Source organism: Oncorhynchus kisutch, linkage group LG2 (genome assembly GCF_002021735.2).
Source record: "Oncorhynchus kisutch isolate 150728-3 linkage group LG2, Okis_V2, whole genome shotgun sequence".
Classification (NCBI taxonomy): Eukaryota; Metazoa; Chordata; class Actinopteri; order Salmoniformes; family Salmonidae; genus Oncorhynchus; species Oncorhynchus kisutch.
In genome coordinates, this window is record NC_034175.2 from 15,916,926 (window position 1) to 15,941,033 (window position 24,108).

The 24,108-nt window shown below is 43.0% G+C and overlaps 1 protein-coding gene across 5 annotated transcripts; it reads right to left on the reverse strand.

Annotated features, from left to right (window-relative positions):
• Window positions 1-197: 197 nt before the first annotated feature.
• On the reverse strand, window positions 198-22,123 carry LOC109907959 (transcriptional repressor p66-beta-like). Of its 5 annotated transcripts, none has more exons than XM_031788632.1 (11): window positions 21,839-22,123; window positions 10,919-11,322; window positions 10,675-10,804; window positions 10,159-10,290; window positions 8,657-8,806; window positions 8,107-8,283; window positions 7,297-7,672; window positions 6,951-7,150; window positions 6,724-6,834; window positions 5,622-5,859; window positions 198-5,082 (listed from the first exon to the last, which is right to left on the reverse strand). In XM_031788632.1, exons 2-11 carry the CDS (start codon window positions 11,314-11,316, stop codon window positions 4,946-4,948), a joined length of 2,049 nt encoding a protein of 682 aa, XP_031644492.1. In that variant the 5' UTR covers window positions 11,317-11,322; window positions 21,839-22,123; the 3' UTR covers window positions 198-4,945. The 5 variants fall into 5 exon arrangements, with proteins under 5 accessions (XP_031644492.1, XP_031644499.1, XP_031644498.1 ...); XM_031788639.1 differs by having other exon boundaries at window positions 8,678-8,806; window positions 21,839-22,122; XM_031788638.1 differs by having other exon boundaries at window positions 7,297-7,657; window positions 21,839-22,122.
• Window positions 22,124-24,108: the final 1,985 nt, after the last annotated feature.

Genomic DNA, 24,108 nt, shown 5'->3' on the forward strand with positions numbered 1-24,108 from the left:
TCCTTTTAGTCAGAACCATAATGACCCTGACACACAGGCAAGGGGAGGTGTGTCTGTGTCACACACGACCACAGCACAAAAAAAAACTTTATTCCACTTATTTATTGAAATATCTATGCGTGTATTCTTTCAGATGTTTTATGTTTCCATTACATAAAAGGTCCACATAGACCATATCATCATTTGACCACATCAAATACTTGAAAACATCGCTTAAACTTTATTGACAGAATATGATGCAAGCCATTGGAGTCATATTGTGACAGTATTGCGTTGTGTTGTTGAGAGTATTCCAAGTTCTGTTTGACACAACATCTAGTACTCCTTCATCTTTTAAAACGTGTATTTGAAGACTCGCTTCATGACCATGGCTAGGTTAGCACATAGCTTATCCATTAGGACTGTATTTTAAACACACAGCGGGTAGTTCATCTCATGAGTCTCTTTCTTACTTATATGTGGACCATGCACTGCCTTTCCCTGGAAAATATATACTAGGAGAAAAAAAAGATAATGAAATGTCCCATTCCAGTTGTCTGATCTACGCCAAGCCTTACAATAATTTTTACGAGGAGAAATTTTTAAAAGTGTACGATAATGATAATAATATTAACTAATCGCTAACTGAACATCAATGCTGCTGAAAGTAAAGCATGTAATAACAGCGGAGCACGTCATACAATGTATAGACAAAGTGGTCCTGGGATAGATCAAACAACTCTCCATAAAAGATTATCCTACTGCCTCTATGTACTAGAAAACAAGATATAGAAAGAGAATGCTTTTGATAGTAAATAGAAAACCCCCACACATTTTTGCACATTTGTGGCACAGGAATGATCAATAAACAAAATGACAAGCTTCACAATATCCATGGCTTTTTGTTAGTTTTTCTATACAATGTATACCCAACTTGAATTCAATGTGTCTTATTCCACAAAGGAGGAACGCTTATGTACAATAAATAGATCATTATTATAACTACAGCCGTTTGAGATAATATTACCTGACAATTTCAATTTCTTCAGTTAATTATATTTCTTGATTTTTCCTTTCCCCCATTTTTTTGTAAAAAATTGACAGAAATGAAATCGAAAGACAGATCAGCAAAATGTAGTTTTTTTTTTAAATGTTTGAAACCTTACAAAAATTACATTTGAAAATGATATTTTTCCTGTTTTTCTTTAGTTTCTTTAAAACAAACATTTTGAAATGGTGCATCTGGCATAGTTTGAGAAAGCGAGAAAGATTGATGATGAAGTCTATAACGCATACATACAACAAAAGAGGACAAAGAAAACTATCAAAAACAGTGAGTGTCACTATTGACACTATTGTTCATCCCAAACAGTGATCTAGCTGTGGAGTGTTCTGTGTTATTGACTACGGCAAACCCTGGGTCGTGTTCATTAGGCACAAACAGTAGGAAAGGTTTTCAAACAAACGGACAACAGAAATGAAATCCCCTATAGGACAAGTGCAGGTAGTACTACCTCTGTTTAAAATATTTGCTTCAGTTTGGTGCTTACTGAACACGGCCAATACAACATCTGTTCCATCTGGGTGCAACAGAAATAGTGCTTATATTACTGTATATGGGAGTAAGGCTACCTAACTGTAGTTGGGATACTAAATGGATAAAATAGTAACATTCAGCACAAATACTCAAATTAACTTTATCTTCCCTGTGTCTCAAAATATTGCACCTGCTTTTGAAGTTTATCAAAAAGGGCAAGGAGTAAGCCACTGCTCTCTGGCAATATGTTTATTTTACATTTTAAACTGCAGGGTATAAGAGGCAATAACCAGGCAACTCCTGCTTGCAAGAATTTTTTAAAATTATAATTAATATTTCCTGCTGCTTTAAAATGGATGCACCAGTATTAGTTACTTCCAAATTTGATCCTGAAATAATTAAACATCATGCATTGCTAAAATAGAGCCACAATTATCATGAGATGGAACAATAATCAATTCAATAATAATCTATCAATTCATCCTGGATTCCTGGTGGACAAAAACAATATCCTTACTCTCTGTACCTAAGTGCTTATGTACAGTACCAGTCAAACGTTTGGACACACCTACTCATTCAAGGGTTTTTCTTTATTTTTACTATTTTCTACATTATAGAATAATAGTGAAGACATAACAACTATGAAATCATGTAGTAACCAGTGTTAAACAAATCAAAATATATTTTATATTTGAGATTCTTCAAAGTAGCCACCCTTTGCCTTAATGATAGCTTTGCACACACTTGGCATTCTCTCAAACAGCTTCATGAGGTAGTCACCTGGAATGCATTTCAATTAACATGTGTGCCTTGTTAAGTTAATTTGTGGAGTTTCTTTCCTTCTTAATGCGTTTGAGCTAATCAGTTGTATTGTGACAAGGTAGGGGTGGTATACAGAAGATGGTCTTTTTCCAAATAGGGCTAAGTCCATATTATGGCAAGAACAGCTCAAATAAGCAAAGAGACACGACAGTCTATCATTACTTTAAGACGTGATGGTCAGTCAATCCAGAACATTTCAAGAAGTTTCTTCAAGGGCAGTTGCAAAAACCATCAAGCACTATGATGAAACTGGCTCTCATGAGGACCACCACAGGAAAGGAAAACCCAGAGTTACCTCTGCTGCAGAGGATAAGTACATTAGTTACCAGCCTCAGAAATTGCAACCCAAATAAATGCTTCACAGAGTTCAAGTAACAGACACATCTCAACATCAACTGTTCAGAGGAGACTAGAGTCCAAATTTGCGATTTTTGTTTCCAACCGCCATGTCTTTGTGAGACACAGAGTATGTGAACGGATGATCTCTGCAAGTGTGGTTCCCACCATGAAGCATGGAAGAGGTGGTGTGATGGTGCTTTGCTGGTGACACTGTCAGTGATTTATTTAGAATTCAAGGCACACTTAACCAGCATGGCTACAGCATTCTGCAGCGATACGCCATCCCATCTGGTTTGCGCTTAGTGGGACTATCATTTGTTTTTCAACAGACAATGACCCAAAACACACCTCCAGGCTGTGTAAGGGCTATTTGACCAAGAAAGAGAGTGATGGAGAGCTGCATCAGATGACCTGGTCTCCACAATCACCCGACCTCAACCCAATTGAGATGGTTTGGGATGAGTTGGACCGCAGATTGAAGGAAAAGCAGCCAACAAGTGCTCAGCATATGTGGGAACTCCTTCGAGACTGTTGGAAAATCATTTCAGGTGAAGCTGGTTGAGAGAATGCCAAGATTGTGCAAAGCTGTTATCAAGACAAAGCGTGGCTACTTTGAAGAATCTCAAATATAATTTGATTTCTTTAACACTTTTTTGGCTACTACATGGTTCCATATGTGTTGTTTTATAGTATTGATGTCTTAACTATTTTCTACAATGTAGAAAATAGTAAAACAATTAAAAACCCTTGAATGAGTAGGTGTGCCCAAACTTTTGACTGTTAATGTATATCCTGTATATGTCTCCTATATAACTGTTTGATTTATGTAAATATTCAAGTTGCATTTGTCATTCTGTATTTATTTATTGTCTCCTGTGCAAAGTACCTTTCAGATACACTAACACTTCAGAAGACACCAAACATCTAAATAGCTTAGAGCAGGCTTAAAGCTAATAGCTAGCCACTCTCCCTGACCGTTTTCAAATGCCTCCCAGACACCATGGGGATAATGTTGACATAAGAAAGTTCAAATAGTATCTAAACGGAATCCAGAACTTTGAATGACAGGGTAGAGTGAACAATAGCAAATCCTATTAGCTAGGAGATGAAAACAAGGGAGAGAGGGATCAACCCCTGTGCCCCCCCCCCCATTCCCACTCCTAAATAAGTACAAACCATGGTCCTATTGGAAACCCCTTCAATTTTCAGTCTAAGGATGATCCCTCACACCAAATCCAATACCTGTATCCTCTCCAATTAAATAACCTTATCACCTGATCTCTCAGCCAATTACGTACGTTCACATGATCTCTCTTCCAATCAAATCCCTCTAAAGGATATCTCCAATCAATACCCCATCAATTATATATGCTTTAGGATACTAACTTCTGAACAACAGCCCCCCCCCTCAAATGAAAAGGTGAAAGGATACAGGGCAACTCTGCTATAGGTTCAGTTTCTATGCCTTCATGTACAATGGGAGTAGCATTTTTTCAGCGGTGCATCCAATCCAAGTCCAGATGGTGCATTGGGCTCTCTCTCTTTGTGGGATATGTATCCATCCTTGTTTCAACAATCAGTTATAGGAGTATTGCTCCAGACAACTCCAGGGTCTCAAACATCCTCTTTTCTCCCCACAAATCTTTGAAGAAAGCTCAAAGGCTTGACAGATTCAGGTCAAAGTTAAACCATCACAATCACCTTTTTAAAACAAAGGTTTGGCCGGGCTGGTAGAATTCCTCCTCCAACAATTCACAACCAAATGTGGAAAAACAGAGTGATGGTTGAAATCAGGAATCAGACTAAGAGCAGGGATTGGAGAGTGGTGCAGTTCTCAAAAAGATAGCTTGGTAATTCCCGACATAACAAAGACTTGAGTCCGGTAAGGAAAGCTCAAGCGAGACAAAATATTGCTTCAAAAACAAGCGCATAAATCGAAAACAAAAGACACCCCACACTCGGGACACTGCCACAAGCATATAAAGACAGGGGTTCTCCACAAAGATGGGCACGCTCATAACTGGTAGCGGCAATGTAGTAACAACATCCATAGCACTAATGACGATATTAATAACAAGAGGAATTAAAAGGGGTTTGCATCACGTTCAAATGAAAAGTCATTTCAGAGTTTGGTGGCCTCTTTTGACTCGTTGATTGTGTTCTTCATACAGGTTAGTTTGGTAGGCACACTAACAGGCACTGCATGCGATAGGGGTTGGGGTGTGGTGTGGGGAAGGGCTGTGGTATTGCGTCGGGGCGGGGTGAGGTTCATTTCTGTCCGCTGATGGACTGGGATATGGAGCGAGGCGGGATCATGTCCAGCAGGTATTCCCTCTGGCGGTCAGCCAGGCTCGACCCCTTGTGGCCGACCACGTTGCCTGGGTTCAGGTAGGCAATGTTCACCCCTGGAGAGGGAGGAAGAGGGAGGGAGGCAGTGAGAGACTGTCAGAAAGGCCTGCCTCTCAGCCCCAGCCCAACCCCTGGTCTATACAGTCGTATGGCTTATTTCTGTCCCAACCCCAGCCCAACACAGTTGTTTGGCTGATCTCAGTCCCATCCCCAGCCAAACTCCTGGTCTATACAGTTGTTTGGCTGATCTCAGTCCCACCCCCAGACCAACTCCTGGTCTATACAGTTGTTTGGCTGATCTCAGTCTCATCCCCAGACCAACTCCTGGTCTATACAGTTGTTTGGCTGATCTCAGTCCCACCCCCAGACCAACTCCTGGTCTATACAGTTGTTTGGCTGATCTCAGTCTCATCCCCAGACCAACTCCTGGTCTATACAGTTGTTTGGCTGATCTCAGTCTCATCCCCAGACCAACCCCTGGTCTATACAGTTGTTTGGCTGATCTCAGTCTCATCCCCAGACCAACTCCTGGTCTATACAGTTGTTTGGCTGATCTCAGTCCCATCCCCAGCCCGCCCCTGGTCTGTTTACTCACCAGGGATGCTGTAGAGCTGGCGGCGGTTGTCGTGATGCTGCTGCTGCTGCTGTTGCTGCTGTGCCCGGCTGTGCCCACTAGTGCTCAGCTGTCCACTGCGCTTTCCAGTCATGCCCAGCAGGCTGCTGGCCACTGAGAGCTGGGAAGCCTGGGCGAAGTTGGACAGAACACCCCGGGCCGAGCCAGACAGACCCCGTTGGAGGGAGGCCTGTGACTGGGTCACCTGGGGCTGAGGCGCCTGGAGGACACACACACATCAGATGGACTCTATCTGTCAGCACGGGACATCCTCAACAACTAAAGGGGGTGTGATGACAGTTGTGGAAATGTGAAAGTAGCAAAGCACCTTCCCCGCCCACCTCAGGATTCCCCTTTTTGCAGCCATTATACCCCTGTTTTTGTGGGGTGTAAATTCACGTGTCACATAATCGTTGCTGGATGAATTTATTTCAAAATAATATATGCCAATTAGGAGACACTTTCACCCAAAGCGACTTACAGTCATGCGTGCATACATTTTAAGTATGGGTGGTCCCAGGAATCAAACCCATTATCCTGGCAAGCGCCGTGCTCTACCAACTGAGCTACAGAGGACCACATAAAAGAAACGCACATTCCAACCCTTGCTTGTAAATACACTTTCCAATCGCTTTTTAACTACCGATCAAACACATGCCAGTCCAGTTCAAAATGTCAACAATGGCACATGTGGTTTTTGATATACAAATCCCCACCCTTAGACAGGGATTAAAGACAGAAGAGAAAGTGATCATTGCACAAGAGGGTGGTACATTTTTGTAAAGTTTTAAAAAGTACAGATTTATTTCATTTGAAGTGTTTACACAGAAACTCAGCAAGTCGCTCCCGAAAATGTACAACCAAATCTCATAAATAGGGGGTTTAATATTGCACAAGACAGAGGTTTATGTAGTTTATGAGTTATAATTCAGTCAATATTTGATCAATTAAAAAAAAGATGTATCAAGTATCCTTTATGCAGCTGTTACAATTGGACCTTTCATCAACTTTGCTGAACAATGCTAGATGACAGGGTGTCTGTTGCAGCAGGTAGCACTTACTAACAGCGGTGACAGTGACATACCTGTCTGTGTGTGTGATGTCTGCTCATGGACTCAGCCTTACTGACGCTTGGAACAGTTTGAGCTGAACTGGTGGCAAGAGCGGCTTGCAACTGGATTCTCTGCTCAATCTCCTGTGACACATTTAGTAAAATATGGTTATTCACACACACGCACACATACACACACACACTTTCCCTGTAAACAATGGTTGCCTGAACAGAGAACAAGGATCCAATGGAATGCTGACCTGCTCCTGCTGTAGAGCCTTAACGAAGGCGTTCTTCAGCCTATTGGTGTGCTCGGCCTTCAGTGCCTTCTTCTGATTGGATGACATACAGGTCTCGCAGAGTATGCGCCCACCCTTCTCCTGCTTCCAGTGAGGGGTGAAGTCAGTCTTGCACTGGGCACAAGAAAAGGGTTCCATGGAGGAGGGCAAACGCAGTTTACCTAAAAGAGAGAGCCACAAGAGTTCAGTGACGGGAGAGGGGCCCGATTCCAAATGGACTCATCTGATAACATTGTTGGTTTGATGGTTGTGTGCAGGACAAATGGCTGCTAGGCATCAGCAAAATGGTTCCAGTTCCTTCCCTCACCCTGACTGTCAATGACACTCTGCACAACCTCCTCCAGGCCCACCATATAGATAAACTCGCTGTTGGCCGCAGACGGAAGGAAGTGGAGGAGCGGTGCCGGTGGCTTTGGAGGCGGGATCTCCAGCAGGGTTTTCTCCAACTGCTTCCTCAGGGCCAGCTTGGCGGCCGCCTGGCTACTGGCTGTGTCTACCATGGAGGAGCCCACCGATGTCCCCCCTGGGCTGTGTGTGGCTGAGGGGCTGACCGCCCCCACCCCCGACACCCCGCTGACCCCTCCCGCGGCTCCGGCCGCCTGCATGTGGGTCAAGCTCATGTAGATGGCCGAGGAGGAGGAGGAGCCAGAGCGCTGAGAAGCTGCCACCTGCTGGGTGGAAGACTGCAAGTAAACATAGAGAACCATACACATCATTCAGAACAGTGGTTTTAAGTTTAAGTCTGATGGCATGACAGCTATATTTATCTGCTAAAAATGATATAACAACCCCCAAAACCTGGCATCTGAGTGGAAGCAACTGATTTTGAACCTCCGACAGTGGTATTTAAACTTTTCCAGCTATTTTTCTATGGACGTCCCCTGTCCATAGACTGCTTACAGATGAAGGAAACCAATATGTGAATTTGTAATTTGGGTAAACTATCCCTTTAGTTTAAGAGAACCAATAAATACAATTTCATCAATAAAATTGTATTTTCTAATTAGCTCTCAAAAAAGTGTGCATTTATCCCCTACAATAATCTATACTCTTATTTCATTTTTTCCACTGCTCTATGATGATTTTGACCAATAACAGGGATGACATTGGGGTTTACCTGCTGGTAGCTAACGGCGTTGTTAGAGCTGCCAGTCGAGGAGCGCATGCCACCCTGCTTCTGCTGTGCCAGCCTCTGGCCCTGCAGCTGGGCAGGATTGGGCGCTATCACCCTGCTCTGTGACATCATCATCTGAGACATGGAGCTGTTGGTGGCTGACCTGATCACTGAGTGACCCTGGGGGAGGAAAGAGGAGGAAGAGAAGGAGGAAGAGAAGGAGAAAAAGATCATAAGTAAGACATGGGTGGTGTTTGTCGGTTTTCAGTGTCATGTCTTTTTCCTGCTCATATTCACCAGAGTTTATTTAAGAGGGTAATGCCTCTTCATACCACGAGATGGAGTCACTGTGCTATTAAAGAAACAGAATACCTCTGCTTTATTGTGAGATGGTTCTCATGCAAAATGTAAAAATTATTGTTCAATCCCATCCCCCAAACCCCCTCTATGTCTTCCTTGTGCCTGCCCAACTTGCATTGTGACCGAGCCAAGGCACAAAGGGAACCGTAAGAGAACCAGTACTGTAGCCCACCTGTGCAGTGCTGTAGCCCACCTGTGCAATGCTGTAGCCCACCTGTGCAGTGCGATGGTTCTGGGGCTCTGGGGTGTGGTGGCCAGGGCGTCCAGACATCTTGCTCATGCTCTGAGCACCGTGGACGGCACCGCTCTGGAGGGCAGACGCTGTGTTCTGGACCACAGGGACCTGATGGGGGCGGAGAGTAGAGGTGATACATAGAATAATACTAACATAATAAGGTTATTTACCTGACACTTTTATCCAAAGCAACCTATAGGTAAGCCCTTTACACTCCATACTGTATATTGGGTGAAATAGCAGATTTGGTCACTGATATGCCCATTAATTGGATAGTAACATACTATACATTACGTAAGAGCTCTGGGTATCTGTTTTAAAGTGGTATATTTTTTTTTAAATTTAACCTTTATTTAACTTGGCAAGTCAGTTAAGAACAAATTCTTATTTACAATGACGGCCTACCAAAAGATTTCAAATCAATAAAAATATAGGACAAAACACACATCACGACAAGAGACACCACAACACTACAAAAAGAGAGACCTAAGACGACAACATAGCATGGCAGCAACACATGACATGGGAATCAACTGACAGACATTCTAAGCGGGCAACAAGAAGATGCCCCCATCCTTCGCGCCAATTGGGTTACTTTGGCATTAATGATCACTATGTTTGATGAACAGTTACGAAGATGACATGGCGTCATACCCTGGGTTGTTATTCTGAACAGAAGGAGCCTGTATACGGGGTCTCTCTAAAGTGTTCCCTTTCAATTACAATGGTTATGCATATGCTTCTCATTTTCTTTATGTTTAGGCCCTATAGGCCAATTCCCCCGAGTGTAAAGTGTTAATGCATAAGCAGTAAGTGAGTGAGAAAAGGATGAGTGCAGTGGATGAGTGAGTGAGAGAGGGATGAGTGCGGTGGCTGAGAGAGTGAGAGAGGGATGAGTGCGGTGGCCGAGAGAGTGAGAGAGGGATGAGTGAGGTGGCTGAGAGAGTGAGAGAGGGATGAGTGAGGTGGCTGAGAGAGTGAGAGAGAGAGGGATGAGTGCGGTGGCTGAGAGAGTGAGAGAGGGATGAGTGCGGTGGCTGAGAGAGTGAGAGAGGGATGAGTGCGGTGGCTGAGAGAGTGAGAGAGGGATGAGTGAGGTGGCTGAGAGAGTGAGAGGGATGAGTGTGGTGGCTGAGAGAGGGATGAGTGTGGTGGCTGAGAGAGTGAGAGGGACGAGTGATGTGGCTGAGAGAGAGAGGGATGAGTGGTGGCTGAGACAGTGAGAGAGGGATGAATGCGGTGGCAGAGAGAGAGAGAGAGAGAGAGAGAGGGATGAGTGCGGTGGCTGAGAGAGAGAGAGAGGGATGAGTGCGGTGGCTGAGAGAGTGTAGTGTGACAGAGTGAGCAGTGGATGACAGAGGGATGAGCAAGTGGATGACTGAATAAATGTATAAATGACTGACTGAAGCAGATGAGTATAGAGGATGGATGGGACAGCGTTGGGTGGGTGACTGACTGACCTTCTGCACCAGGTTCTCCTTCTGCATCTGGCTCTGCCTCAGCTTCTTCAGGAGCACCAGCCTGGCCTCCTCCAGCCTCAGCTCCTCTCTCAGAGCCCTGATCATCTTCTGCCTCTCCTCCCCTGTCTTACCCTGAAGCACACACATAGAAACAAATGAGCACACATACTGCACCCACTTCTGCCATTCCTCTGCATACACACATATACAACTATAAAACTTGTCATTTTATCTATTGTACTTGGTTTTTGTGTATAGATAATGTGTTACAGCTGATGCCAATTATGTATAGAGGATATAATGTATTATAGCTAATACCAAATGAATATCTGTACTGTTTTCCTAGAGTGTCTCAAAACAATCTGAGTGGTCCACAATGTGTTTTTTATTCATTAATGTATTAATAACTCTATACAACTATGCACTATTCTAACACTCATACACACAAAAAGACAATATGCACATACTTCTAAATTTTTCAAGACTGCAATAATATGTGCTGAAACACACACAAACCTTAAACATCTCCAGGTTCGCTACCCTCAGGCGTTCTTCCCCTTGGCTGGGCCCTCTTGGACTGGACGCCTCATTGTCTGACAGGACGATCACATCAGGGGAGGGTGTGTGTCGCTCCCGGTCAACGTCACTGTGGAGGAACACACACACTTTCAACTCTTGACTGATTTTTAATTGTAAGAAAGATTTCTATTTTCCCTCCTATCCTCTTGTACTCCCCCTCTCTTCTCTCTCCTCCACTCACCCTCTCCGGGCGCTGAAATCCACCGGCTCCTCGCCCATGTTCTCCTTCCCACTCTTTCCCACCATGCCATGGGCTCCCACAACTTGACCACGGAGGCTCCCATTGGTCTTCTCCTCATAAGCCCCTCCCCCTGAAGACCCATGACCCTTGACCTCACCCCCTAGGGCCCCGCCTCCTGAGACCCCTCCTAACACTCCCCCCTCCAGGCTGGCCAGGTCCTTGCGTTTCAGATAGGCCAGCATCTTGAGGCGCTCCATGGCTTGGTGGCCCTCCATCTTGATGCGTTTGGAGAGCAGCTCGTCTCGCTCACTGCTCGTGGCGCCGCCTGCAGGCGAGGAAGCGTCCAGGCCTCGCTTCAGCAGGCTCAGCCGCACCGCCTCCTCATTCAGTCGCTCCATAATGGACTGGATGGATGAGAAAGAAAGAGAGAGACAGGGATGAAGGGATGGAGAAGAGTATGTAGGAACATCTCTAACTTAGCCGTGATTATTTGTCCTAAGGTAAAATAAATCATTTCTGAGATCAAAAGAGCAACATGATTATGACATATCTTGAAATGTGCAACTCAAACACAAACAATGAAAATCTCTACTCAAGCAAAGAAAGAAAATATCTTCACCTGTACGTACAGTGGGCATAATTGAGCTGATGATACACTAGCAAATTTTGGAAACAATATTGCTGGCAATGGAGTGGGGTATGAGACACTGGAGCAATTATAAGCAATATGGCGATGAATAGCATATGAACATAAAATCTAAAATTCCCCATTTATTTACTCATCTCCTATAGCTTTTTGTTGCCTGTTGACTGACACATTGGTACTGGAATTTGTCAGCTAACAAACAAGCAACAAAGAACTCAACCTATTGGGATGTTGGCTATCATCAACAAGGCAACTCCTATGACTAATTGGGAATGGGACGCAAGCGTAGGATTGATCACCCTGTCGCTGGCCGCCTTTGGGGAGGGTGTATAGTGTGAAAGGCCGAAACACCCTAGGAACCAAAGGTACACTACTGACAATGCGCTCCCCAAATTTCACCAGGCTCACTGTTCATTAACTCTTGGAAGTGCTTGCACAAAGGATAGTAACATCTCATCCTGTGTTCTTGGAATCAGTCAAGTCAACAATGGCAATGCAGACATAAGGATAACTACATTTAGCAAACGTTTTGCTTCACAATTCTAAGCTAGTAAGTGTAAATGGTTATCAAGCTATCCAGCTAGTTTAACATACAAAAAAAACTTATCCAAACAAAAAACTAAATGTAAAATCTACATGGCTAGCTAGCGAATTAGCCTGTTAGTCCGATTAACATAGCATGGGTTTCGATTAGCATGCACCCCCGCGTGGATATCTGTCAGTTAACATGACAAACTCAATACAGTATGTACACTGAATGTACAAAACACTAGGATCACCTGCTCTTTCAATGACAGACTGACCAGGTGAATCCAGGTGAAAGCTATGATCCCTTACTGATGTCACCTGTTAAATCCACTTCAATCCGTGTAGATGAAGGGGAAGAAACAGGTTAAAGAAGGATTTTTAAGTCTTGAGACATGGATTGTGTATGTGTGCGCCATTCAGAGGGTGAATGGGCAATACAACATTTTTAAGTACCTTTGAATGGGGTATGGTAGTAGGTGCCAGTCACCCTGGTTTGAGTGTGTCAAGAACTGCAACGCAACTGGGGGAAGCATTGCAGTCAACATGGGCCAGCATCCCTGTGGGACCCATTCGACTGATCAAAATTACCCAGCTTATAAAAAGTTGCTCATTTTCAATGGAAAAATGTTGCAGCAGCCACAGTGAAGCATAGCTGACAGGTCTGCTGCTCTCCCACCATATTGTTTGTTTTGCCACCTCAGACAACGCTAACAGCTAGCTGTCATTACCCCTGTCCCATAACCATAGACTAGCAGCAGGCTAACACAGTGCAGCACACACAGCTATCCTATTGAATTAAGAGTCAAATAAGCATGTGTAACAACTGTGTTACAACTCCAATAATCATTATTCATACCTCCATCCTAAAAGTTAATATTTCCATCAAAGCCAACAGAAAACAATGGGAGAAATGCTTGCTGCCCTTTAACATGGCTGCAGATACAGAAAAAGGCACACACCCACACTTTTTCCTTCCTGACCTCCTTCTCCAGTCTGAGTTAAAGGGGTATGTAATATGATATGTACCCAAGACAGAACATGCTTGAGGGCTTTTATCTATCTATATGGATGTATACTGTATCCTGTGTGTGTTTGTGTGTGTACTATTACATGCATGGGCACATATGATGCCTTAAACATGCACACACATGCGCATAAAGACCATTTAATTAATATGATGTGTCCTCTATCAGGCCCTGAAATGGTTAACCGTGTGTGTGTGTGCTCAAATCTGATTGTATTTGACACACTTGAGTCATAGGAAGGTTGGTTGAGGATGCACAGGCAGGCAATGTAGGTTATGCACAGGGAGTTAGTTTGCCCTGCAACTTAGACCAATAATACGCTTAAAGAAATCAGAGAGTGATGAGGATTGGCCCGGAAGAGTGGGGGGAGGGGTTGTCAAGGGACTAGATGGTGGACTGGTTATAATTAGAGCATAATGCCTTGCTATGTAGAAATGGTAGCACTCTTGTGTACACACACACTAACACACACACACACTAACACTAACACACCCATTTATAAGGACACACACACGTTATGGTTTTTCAATGTAGCAATCTTTAAAAAAATGTATTGTATGTTTACTACTCTCTCTCCGGGTCCAGAGAGTCATCATGAGACATGGAAGTTACCACTTCCTTTACAAAATGAAAAAGGAAGTGGTAACCCACGTAGAAAACTGTGGAGAGAGAGCAGAGCGAGAGAGATCAGGAGCAGGTAGAAAAGTGAGAAAGTGCGAGTAAAACCAAACGTGGCTAACAAGCCAATCAGAATTGCATTGTGGTGTGTGTTTGTGTCTGTGTGTGTACATGTGATCATCTTTAACCAGCACCTCTTGCCCCCCCCCCTTCTCTGTCCCTATTGCTCCTTATATAATGTGATGACTGTTTCCCTCAGCTGCAACAAACCACCATATCTCTTTCCCTCTCTCACCAGTCTCCTCCTACAGCGCCCAACCCCAACACGCATCGACACACATGCACACACACACCACACTCTGGGCCCGCTGCCAAACAACACAAGTCAGACGCCTCCATACCGCGAGAGGAAGAGAGGAGGAAGAAAAAGGGGGTGCTAAGATGGAAGGATGGTAAACGAGAGGGGGTGATCAGCATAAGCACAGACACACACACATACTTAAACAGCACACAGACAGACACAGACAGACAGTCAGACATACACACCAACATTCCCCAAAGCTACATAATCATTATCCTGCAAAGTGAAGCTACTGTTGAAGTGATGTAGAGGTTGGACAAAAATATATTCTACTGGGACCAGCACCCTCGATTTAAAAAAAAACAGGGACATACACAAAGCTGTCTTTACTGTCCTTTCTCTTTTTTACAATGATCATATTGGCATTAAAATAAGACAATCCTACAGGGGTTATGGACAAAGACCGCTATGATACAGTATATTATAATCACTGTAGCCTATATGCTGTAAAAAGAGAGCTATACAATAGAAGACGGACACAGTAACAGATAAAGATATGTACAGTATTCTTCAGCCATACCCAGCCCAGCGAGAAGAAACGGGCGCACCCACACACACACACACACACAGGGATTTCAGAGACCATGCCAACATAAGGCTCCTTTGTTCCCGTTCCTCAACCCCCACCCCTCCTCCATTTTCCTACAGTTGTGCGATGCCAACAAAGCACCCGTATAAACACTCCCCTCCCTCCCCTCTCCCCGTCCTGACTCCACTTCCCTCCATCCATCCCTCAAAAAACACTGGGGAGAAAATACAACTTTTTTTATTGTAAACATATGCTGCATAGTTGTGTTTGCAAGAACCCGAGGGGGGAAGGGAAGTGACAAATAAGGGCTTATGTCGTACTGTTAGGAATATAGTCCCAAGGGCTTTGATTTATGTAGGGACCAAGTATGTGCATGTACGTGGTGAATGAGGACTAGATTACAAACAGAGATGTGATTCACTTCTTTAACCTTATTGTTGCTTGGTACTAGCAGAAGTCAGTGCAGAAGCAGCGTTAGAAACTCACCAACCCACCGCCTAACCTGTCAATGAGAGAGCACAGGTTGTATGCAAATAATGAAGTACTGATGATCACCCCACGTTTGACAACACATTGGTATCAAGGTGCAACCGAATGGAAGAAAGGAATCAGCCATGAACCCACCCATGAGTCCTGACTTAATGTGGGAAAACCCTGAACTAAGTTCTGAAAAAACACCAACACCAAAAATCTGGTTTTAAAATTTGTTCCAACATAGTACCCTACAGCAGTGGTTCCCAAACAGTGGGTCCGGCAGGGGTCCAGGTGGGTTGCGTGATAAAATCTTTGAGAACATACAACAAAATAAATGCTAGACTATCAGGCCGCCATTCATTTTGCTATAATATTTGAGCATAAGAACACAGCATTAGCCATTAAAAAAATAATTGAATTGCAGGAGATTAGCTATTAACTGCAAAAAAAGGATCTCAGCTCTACGGCAAAATTTGTAGAATAGCTGGAAATTAGCTTTAAAAATATACATTTTTCTGTCCTCTGCTAAGGTGATATTGTTTCCTTATTCTTTGGTTTGTGTAAAACGAGCAACTTTTATATGTGTTGTGATACTTGTAACTGATTTGCCTTTCATAATTGCCCCCGAGGGGATAAATAAAGGTGTATTTAATTTAAATGAATATGTATTGTCAGACTGAATCGCTAGAAATGATTATCAGGCTAACTGTGTTATTGACTTGTTAATTGTTTACTCCATGTGTAACTCTGTGTTGTCTGTTCACACTGCTATGCTTTATCTTGGCCAGGTCGCAGTTGCAAATGAGAACTTGTTCTCAACTAGCCTACCTGGTTAAATAAAGGTGAAATAAAAATTTAAAAAAAAATAATAATCTAAAAATCCTATCATCATTATAAATCACCAGTATTACTATAATAACATGTAATGGTCCATTCATAAAGAACACGGGTGGTTCATGCTGGGTCACTGTGGTCATTAGGAGGGAATCAAACACAATCATATCTAATTCCATTCAAGATCAGTGTTTATGGGGGGAGGAGAGAAATTAGGACAGGACACAAATAATTAACAGGGCCTTAAGTTTATCTCATAACTGTAGCCTGATGAAAACTGTATTGACTGAAAAGAAAGGGAAAAATATATGAGGACATGGCGGTGATGGCATCAGGGGTTGTTGTCTACAACCAATAGGGTTTCATCACACGATCAACCCCAGGGTACAGAGGTTTCCTGACATGAGACTGATTAGGAAACAGTGTCCATGGAAACCAAGGGGTAGCTGGTCACCTTGACAAAAAAAGTCAGAAAAATGTAATAAAAAAATCAGAATCTATTCAATTGGATGAATCTATTTACTCACACAATGAATCTGGCACAATTCAAATGCAAAACACACATAGTTCAACATTACACTGTAATATCATATCATACACACACCTGTAGTGTCAGATCATGTAATCCAGACAAACGAACCTACACACCGACACCCATCATCCTGCTCCCACTACACTACAACAACACTTAGGAGGCCCAGCCCTTCATCACACAACACTTATCACATGGTTGCCATGGCAACTATGGCCTGTCTATTTATAGACCGCACCACTAATCAATTTAATTTCTGCGGTTGCCTAAGCAAAGGAGGGAGCAAGGGACAAAGGGAGCAAGAAGAAGAGGAGGAGAGAGCAGAGATGTCAGAGTTCTGTGTTCTGTGTACAGTGGAGATGCTGAATTTCCCCAGAAAGACATCCATACCTTTGTCCTAATGATACATGAACCATGATTGATCTAGACAGAAGCTTTGTTAAGAGGATTTTGAAATGGACCAAGATGGACAGACATGTACATGCATATTATGAATACAGGACATTCCACGGGTAACAGAATGATGCTGAGACTCAGATTTTTCACTTTAACCCTATCAGTCCCAAGACCCCAGCAAAGATCTGCTTTTCATTTATCTGACTTTCAATTATCTGCATATTCAGCCCTTATTTTAAGCCAATTAAGTGTTTTAGACCTACCATTTAATTTTCAAGACAACCATGGCTACAAGTAAAAAACAAAACAATTTGACAAACAGTTGCATTCATGAGTTTTATTGACAAATGTCAACAACAACAAAAAATGGTCAAATGGTATCTATAAGAACCCCTTATCTTTTAACGACCGTTGTGTAGCTTGTGAGCGTCATAGAGCAAAACGCGTGACATGTAAGTGTCCGTGAGGGTCTCAGCTTTCCATAGATTGCTTATAGTCGTTTGTAGCACAAACCATTCGGATGTTTTTGGTAAAAGATCTAAAGACGTTTTTATAAAAAAGACCCGGCCCCCTTTGGGATCCGCCCTTGTCTCACAAACACCACTCTAGCTCAGCCCCTGTTAATCACACACTCATTTTTGATTTATTTAACTAGGCAAGTCAGTTGAGAACAAATTCTTATTTACAATGACGGCTTACCCCGGCCAAATCTGGACAACGCTGGGTCAATTGTGCGCCGCCCTATAGGACTCCCAATCACGGCCGGATGTGATACAGCCTGGATTCGCCATCGATAAAAGACATCACTGTGCAGCCGTCTTCATTGACCTGGCCAAGGCTTTCGACTCTGTCAATCACCGCATTCTTATCGGCAGACTCGATAGCCTTGGTTCACCAACTACTTCTCAGATAGAGTTCAATGTGTCAAATCAGAGGGCCTGTTGTCCGGACCTCTGGCAGTCTCTATGGGGGTGCAACATGGCTCAATTCTCGGGCCGACTCTTTTCTCTGTATAATATCAATGATGTCGCTCTTGCTGCTGGTGATTCTCTGATCCACCTCTACACAGACGACACCATTCTGTATACATCTGGCTCTTCTTTGGACACTGTTAACAAACCTCCAAACGAGATTAAACGCCATACAACACTCCTTCCGTGGCCTCCAACTGCTTTTAAATGCTAGTAAAACTAAGTGCATGCTCTTCAACCGATTGCTGCCCGCACCCTCCCGCCCGACTAGCATCACTACTCTGGACGGTTCGGACTTAGAATATGTGGACAACTACAAATACCTAGGTGTCTGATTAGACTGTAAACTCTCCTTCCAGACTCACATTATGCATCTCCAATCCAAAATTAAATCTAGAATTGACTTCCTACTTCACAACAAAACCTCCTTCACTCATGCTGCCAAACATACCCTCGTAAAACTGACTATCCTACAGATCCTTGACTTCGGCGATGTCATTTACAAAATATCCTCCAACACTCTACTCAGCAAGCTGGATGTAGTCTATCACAGTGCCATCCGTTTTATCACCAAAGCCCCATATACTACCCACCACTGCAACCTTTATGCTCTTGTAGGCTGGCCCTCACTACATATTTGTCGCCAAACTCACTGGCTCCATGTCATCTATAAGTCTTTGCTAGGTAAAGCCCCACCTTATCTCAGCTCATTGGTCACCATAGCAACACCCACCCGTAGCGTGAGCTCCAGCAGGTATATTTCACTGGTCATCCCCAAAGCCAACACTTACTTTGGCTGCCTTTCCTTACAGTTCTCTGCTGCCAATGACTGGAACAAATTGAAAATTACTGAAGATGGAGTCTTATATCTCCCTCTCTAACTTTAAGCTGTCAGAGCAGCTTACCGATCACTGTCCCTGTACACAGCCAACCTGTAAACAGCACACCCAACTACCTCATCCCCATATTATTACTTACCTTCTTGCTCTTTTGCACCCCAGTATCTCTACTTGCACATCATCATCTGCACATCTATCACTCCAGTGTTAATGCTAAATTGTCATTATTTTGCCTCTATGGCCTATTTATTGCCTACTCTTCTACATTTGCACACACTGAACATAGATTTTTCTATTATGTTATTGACTGTACATTTGTTTATGTGTAGCTCTGTGTTGTTGTTTTTGTCACACTGCTTTGCTTTATCTTGGCCAGGTCAGAGTTGTAAATGAGAACTTGCCTCTTGCACTGAGATGCAGTGCCTTAGACTGCTGCGCCACTCGGGAGCCGGATGGTCTTTAGGTCAAACACATGATGTTTAAAGGGGGTTAGAACTCCAAAACGCGATGATGGGACTCATTGGGTTAAAATGTATGCCAAACAAAAACCGACGATTGTTAAACAAACCAAAAAAAGTTATATTACACAAGGAAGAGTTTTAACAATTTTCACAGAAAATGTTACAAAAACACATTTAGTTGAAGAACAGTGCAGATGCAAAGTTTGGTAACAGAATGATGGCACAAAGAGCACAAATCATCATTCTGTTACAAAACTTTGCATCTGCACTGTTCTTCAAGTACATGTGTTTTTGTAACATTTTCAGTGGAAATTGTTTAAGTAGTATTTCTGCATGGTTGTATCATTTGTTAAGCTTTGCAATCATTGGTTTATGTTTGAAATACATTTTAAAGTGAAACATGTGAGCCTCAGCATCTTTATGTTGCCATGGAATTGCACATACACAAATGCATTGCCATGGAATTGCACATACACAAATGCATTGCCATGGAATTGCACATACACAAATGCATTGCCATGGAATTGCACATACACAAATGCATTGCCATGGAATTGCACATACACAAATGCATTGCCATGGAATTGCACATACACAAATGCATTGCCATGGAATTGCACATACACAAATGCATTGCCATGGAATTGCACATACACAAATGCATTGCCATGGAATTGCACATACACAAATGCATTGCCATGGAATTGCACATACACAAATGCATTGCATCTGCCACAAGGCCTATCCCATCTAGGTCAATAAGGCCTAGCCTATAACATGGGTCACAGAGTTGGGCCCCCTGTCCCTTTAAGAACAGGACAGTCACCCATTATCTCTCCTTTCTGTTCCCCTGTGGTGCCAAGCACTGTCCTAACGCGCTACCCAGTCTGAGCCGGTCTATAACCTCAGGATATGAAATGATCTCTTAATGTGAATCCTTTAGTGACATCACACGGGAGAGAGAGAGACAGGTGGTAATATGTGTGCGTGTGTGTGGGTGGGAGTACAAACGCGTGATGTGTGCGAAATTCAGATTAGTTCTATGGAGTTTGTATTGTAGAAGCCTTTCAAACCCTCCACACGGCTTCTAACCTACATTAACCAACACATCGTCTGCCAACCACTCGTGTCAGGGTTTGTGTTGTGATGATGATGTGAGGTATATGAACCCTAAAGAGTTGCCAGTTCGGGTCCCACTTCAGTTCAACCCAGGCTGTGCTCCTTTAATTGCACACTTCATTCCAATTTGCTTCTGGAGCAAACAGCCCAAGAGATGTATAATTTGCAGCCAGGAGATATACAAATGGAGACTAGAATGACAGAAGAGCACGGAAGGGTCGACAACCACCTGTCCATCCCTTTACTGCATTTCTATTCCAAAAATAAAATGTATGGCAGAGGAATCTCCAAACGTTCATCTCACCTGCAAAAGTCAACTAGACAAGTTCTTACAGGAAAAAATCATCAGGAAAATGACAGTCAAAATTTGGCATAAATCAAAGATTTTGGCTTTTTATCTGTTTGTTACGGTTCGTTCTATCTTTGTATAAATCAGTGCAACTGATTAAGGTCTCTGTTTGGCCTCCATGAGTAAATGCCATGATAGGTTGAACAAGTGGTTCTCAAGGATGGAAAAGATTTACTATTGGATTCCTGGAAAAAGTGGCAATGACTAGTGAAACATTGTCCCTCTGTGTTGGTCACAAAAACCAAAGAGGTGAAGTCAAAGTCTAACCCTAGTGGGAATGAATACAGAAGTTACAAAATGTTAATAAATAAACACTTACATAAACCAAATAGATTATCTGCTTATCTATTGGTTTTCACAAGTGACATTTCTGATGCAAAAATACATCAATTGACTGGTCACTAAAACATACCTGCCACTGAAATGTTCATAAAACTCAAGAGAAAAAAAACGAGGTTGACATCAGCCAAACAAAATGTGATTAAAGTCAACTGATAAGAACTCTGATCGTCTGGTTGCCCCACGGATCACTAAAGGCATTCACTGATTCCTTCAACAGCACTTGTCATCGCCAACCATGGTGGCCATTTGCATAGGGCTAGGAAACAAGTTGAGAGGGTGAACACGTCTTCACTTACGTAAATGGCTGATGCATTTTGAATTCATTTTATTGTATGACATATGCACAACACTTCATGCCATTTGTCTCCAGTTCGCTCAACAAATATCCATGTTCAGAAACTCGATCGTAGCAACGTTGATAAATATATTTAAACAATCAAATTACAACCATCGGTTTCAGATTAACATTTTGTTCATAACGACACCACGAAGACGCATTTTTCCCCCCCGACCAATCTAGGTTAACCTCAAGGGACTCGAGATTAAACAATAAACGTATTCTGCTCTATATGTATCAATATGATCCGCGCTCACTGTATCATTTATTGCTACAATGTAAACAAATTTGGAACGTTAAAACATTATCAACGTTTGTGTCAGCTGTTTTAGACAGACCTCTTTCATTACCTACATGTTGGAACTAAAAATAACGGCAAAGCACATAACTATTAACCCAATAGAACTACTATGTAACCGTTATTTCGCTACTCATCTCACATTGTCCCAGTACTTCAGTTGGACTGAAGTCTGGAGCCTTATCACATCTAGAACCATGATCCGGGGATTTTTAGTTAAACTTCACTTCAGATAGGCCGCGGAAAAATCCTCGGTCTCACCTGACTCGCCTTCACCCCGCAGGTTCCACTGGCTTCGGGTTTGGCTTTGGGATCCTGGGGCGCTGCAGTAAATCCTCACAACCAGTCAGTCCCCGGCACTGGCAGGCAATACAAAAGCGCTGATTGGGCCCCGACAAGCTCTCACGCTCTCTGTCCGTAACCAGACAGACAAATTATTGGACCGCGCTTGTGTCACTGACGCGCCTCTACTCAAAAGGTGTATGTTGTTGTCTGGAGGGGAGAAAAGAGGAGAAATTGACCGAGATGCCCATCCTGTGAACAATACAATATTTAGGCTATATACCATCGAAAACATGACATTTGCTCATGTTGTCAGTTATTCTACTGTAGACATCGCGTCGAATTCATTGATTGTAGCCTACTGGGCCTACTTTGATGCATTTATACTATTTTTAGTCAAGGGGCAGTTTTGTCAAGTTCTTGTAGACTGTTTCTTATGCAATCACTTGGACCTTATGTATTTGAAACATATTTCACGGCTGAGGTAGGCTACCAGTATGGGACCAGCATTCAGCATGCATTATACCCGGTTTAACAATAAGCAAAGGCCATTTAATTGGCATGAGTAATCAACACTTAATTGCCTACATGCAAATCTACATGCATTTTAATTGGCATTCCAACTTTTGTAAGCTACCATTGAACATCAAGATTATCAGCCATATGCTTATACAATTTAGTTGAACAAATACTGTTAAACCATTGTTTATTTATTCAGCAAATGATGCTGCATGAAAGCTTTTGACCGCTATGCAAAATGCGTCCTCTAGTGGCTACCTGGTAGTATTGGGTGGACACGTTACTGTACTGTACAGTAAACGCATTATACTATATTTTTCCAAATACACTATATAGATAGAAAAGTATGTGGACACCCCTTCAAATTAGTGTATTTGGCTATTTTGACCGGTGTATAAAATCGAGCACACAACAGCCATGCAATCTCCGTGGACAAACATTGGCAGTAGAATGGCCTTACTGAAGAGCTCTGACTTTCAACATGGCACGGTCATAGGATGCCACCTTTCCAAAAAGTCAGTTAGTCAAATTTCTGCACTGCTGGAGCTGCCCCGGTCAACTGTAAGTGCAGTTATTGTGAAGTGGAAACGTCTAGGAGAAACAACCGCTCAGTGGTAGGCCTCACGAGCTAAAAAAAAAAAACAGGACTGCCAAGTGCTGAAGCGGGTAAAAAAAATAATCTGTCCTCGGTTGCAACACTCACTGACAAGTTCCAAACTGTCTCTGGGCGCTACATCAGTACAATAACTGTTCATCAGGAGCTTCATTGGTTCCCATGCCCGAGCAGTCGCACGCAAGCCTAAGATCACCATGTGCAATGCCAAGCGCCAGCTGGAGTGGTGTAAAACTCACCGCCATTGGATTCTGGAGTAGGGGAAATGTGTTCTCTGGAGAGATTAATCAAGCTCTACTATCTGGCAGTCTAACGGACTAATCTGGGTTTGGCGGATGACAGGAGAACGCTACCTGCCCGAATGCATAGTGTCAACTGTAAAGTTTGGTGGATGAGGAATAATGGTCCGGGGCTGTTTTTCACAGTTCCAGCTAGGCCCGTTAGTTCCAGTGAAGGGAAATCTTAACGCTACAGTGTAAAATTGCATTCTAGACAACTCTGCCCTACCAATTTTGTGGCAACAGTTTGGGGAATGCCTGTTCCTGTTTCAGCATGACAATGCACCCATGCACAAAGAGAGGTCCATACAGAAATGGTTTGTCGAGATCAATGTGGAAGAACTTGACTGGCCTGCACAAAGCCCTGACCTCAACTCCATCGAACACCTTTGGGATGAATTTGAACGCAGACTGAGCCAGGCCTAAATGCCAAACATCAGTGCACAACCTCACTAGCGCTCATGGCTCAATGGAAGCAAGTGCCCACAGCAATGTTCCAACAATTAGTGGAAAGCCTTCCCAGAAGAGTAGAGGCTATTATAGCAGCAAAAGGGGGGACCAACTCCATATTAATGCCCATGAGTTTGGAATGAGATGTTTGACAAGCAGCTGTCCACATACTTTTGGTCATGTAATATACATGGTGAATATCTATGGTGGGCTTTGTTATTTACCAGTTTGTGGAGCTCACAGAGCAAGCAAGCATCTGCTGAGATGGTTTGCATAAAAATGTCTCATGGCCATTAAGATAGAATAAAGCTCTCATTAGTAGAAATAAAGCTCTCATTAAGAATAACAGGTTAATAAAATAGATAAAATCAAGTATGTAAAACCAAAAC

Coding starts and splice junctions, on each gene's coding strand:
- LOC109907959 (XM_031788632.1), bottom strand. CDS start 11,316: ATGGAGCGACTGAATGAGGAGGCGGTGCGGCTGAGCCTGCTGAAGCGA. Junction 10,805..10,918: donor GATTTCAGCGCCCGGAGAGG/GTGAGTGGAGGA, acceptor GTTCCTCCACAG/TGACGTTGACCGGGAGCGAC. Junction 5,083..5,621: donor CCAGCTCTACAGCATCCCTG/GTGAGTAAACAG, acceptor CTCCCTCTCCAG/GGGTGAACATTGCCTACCTG.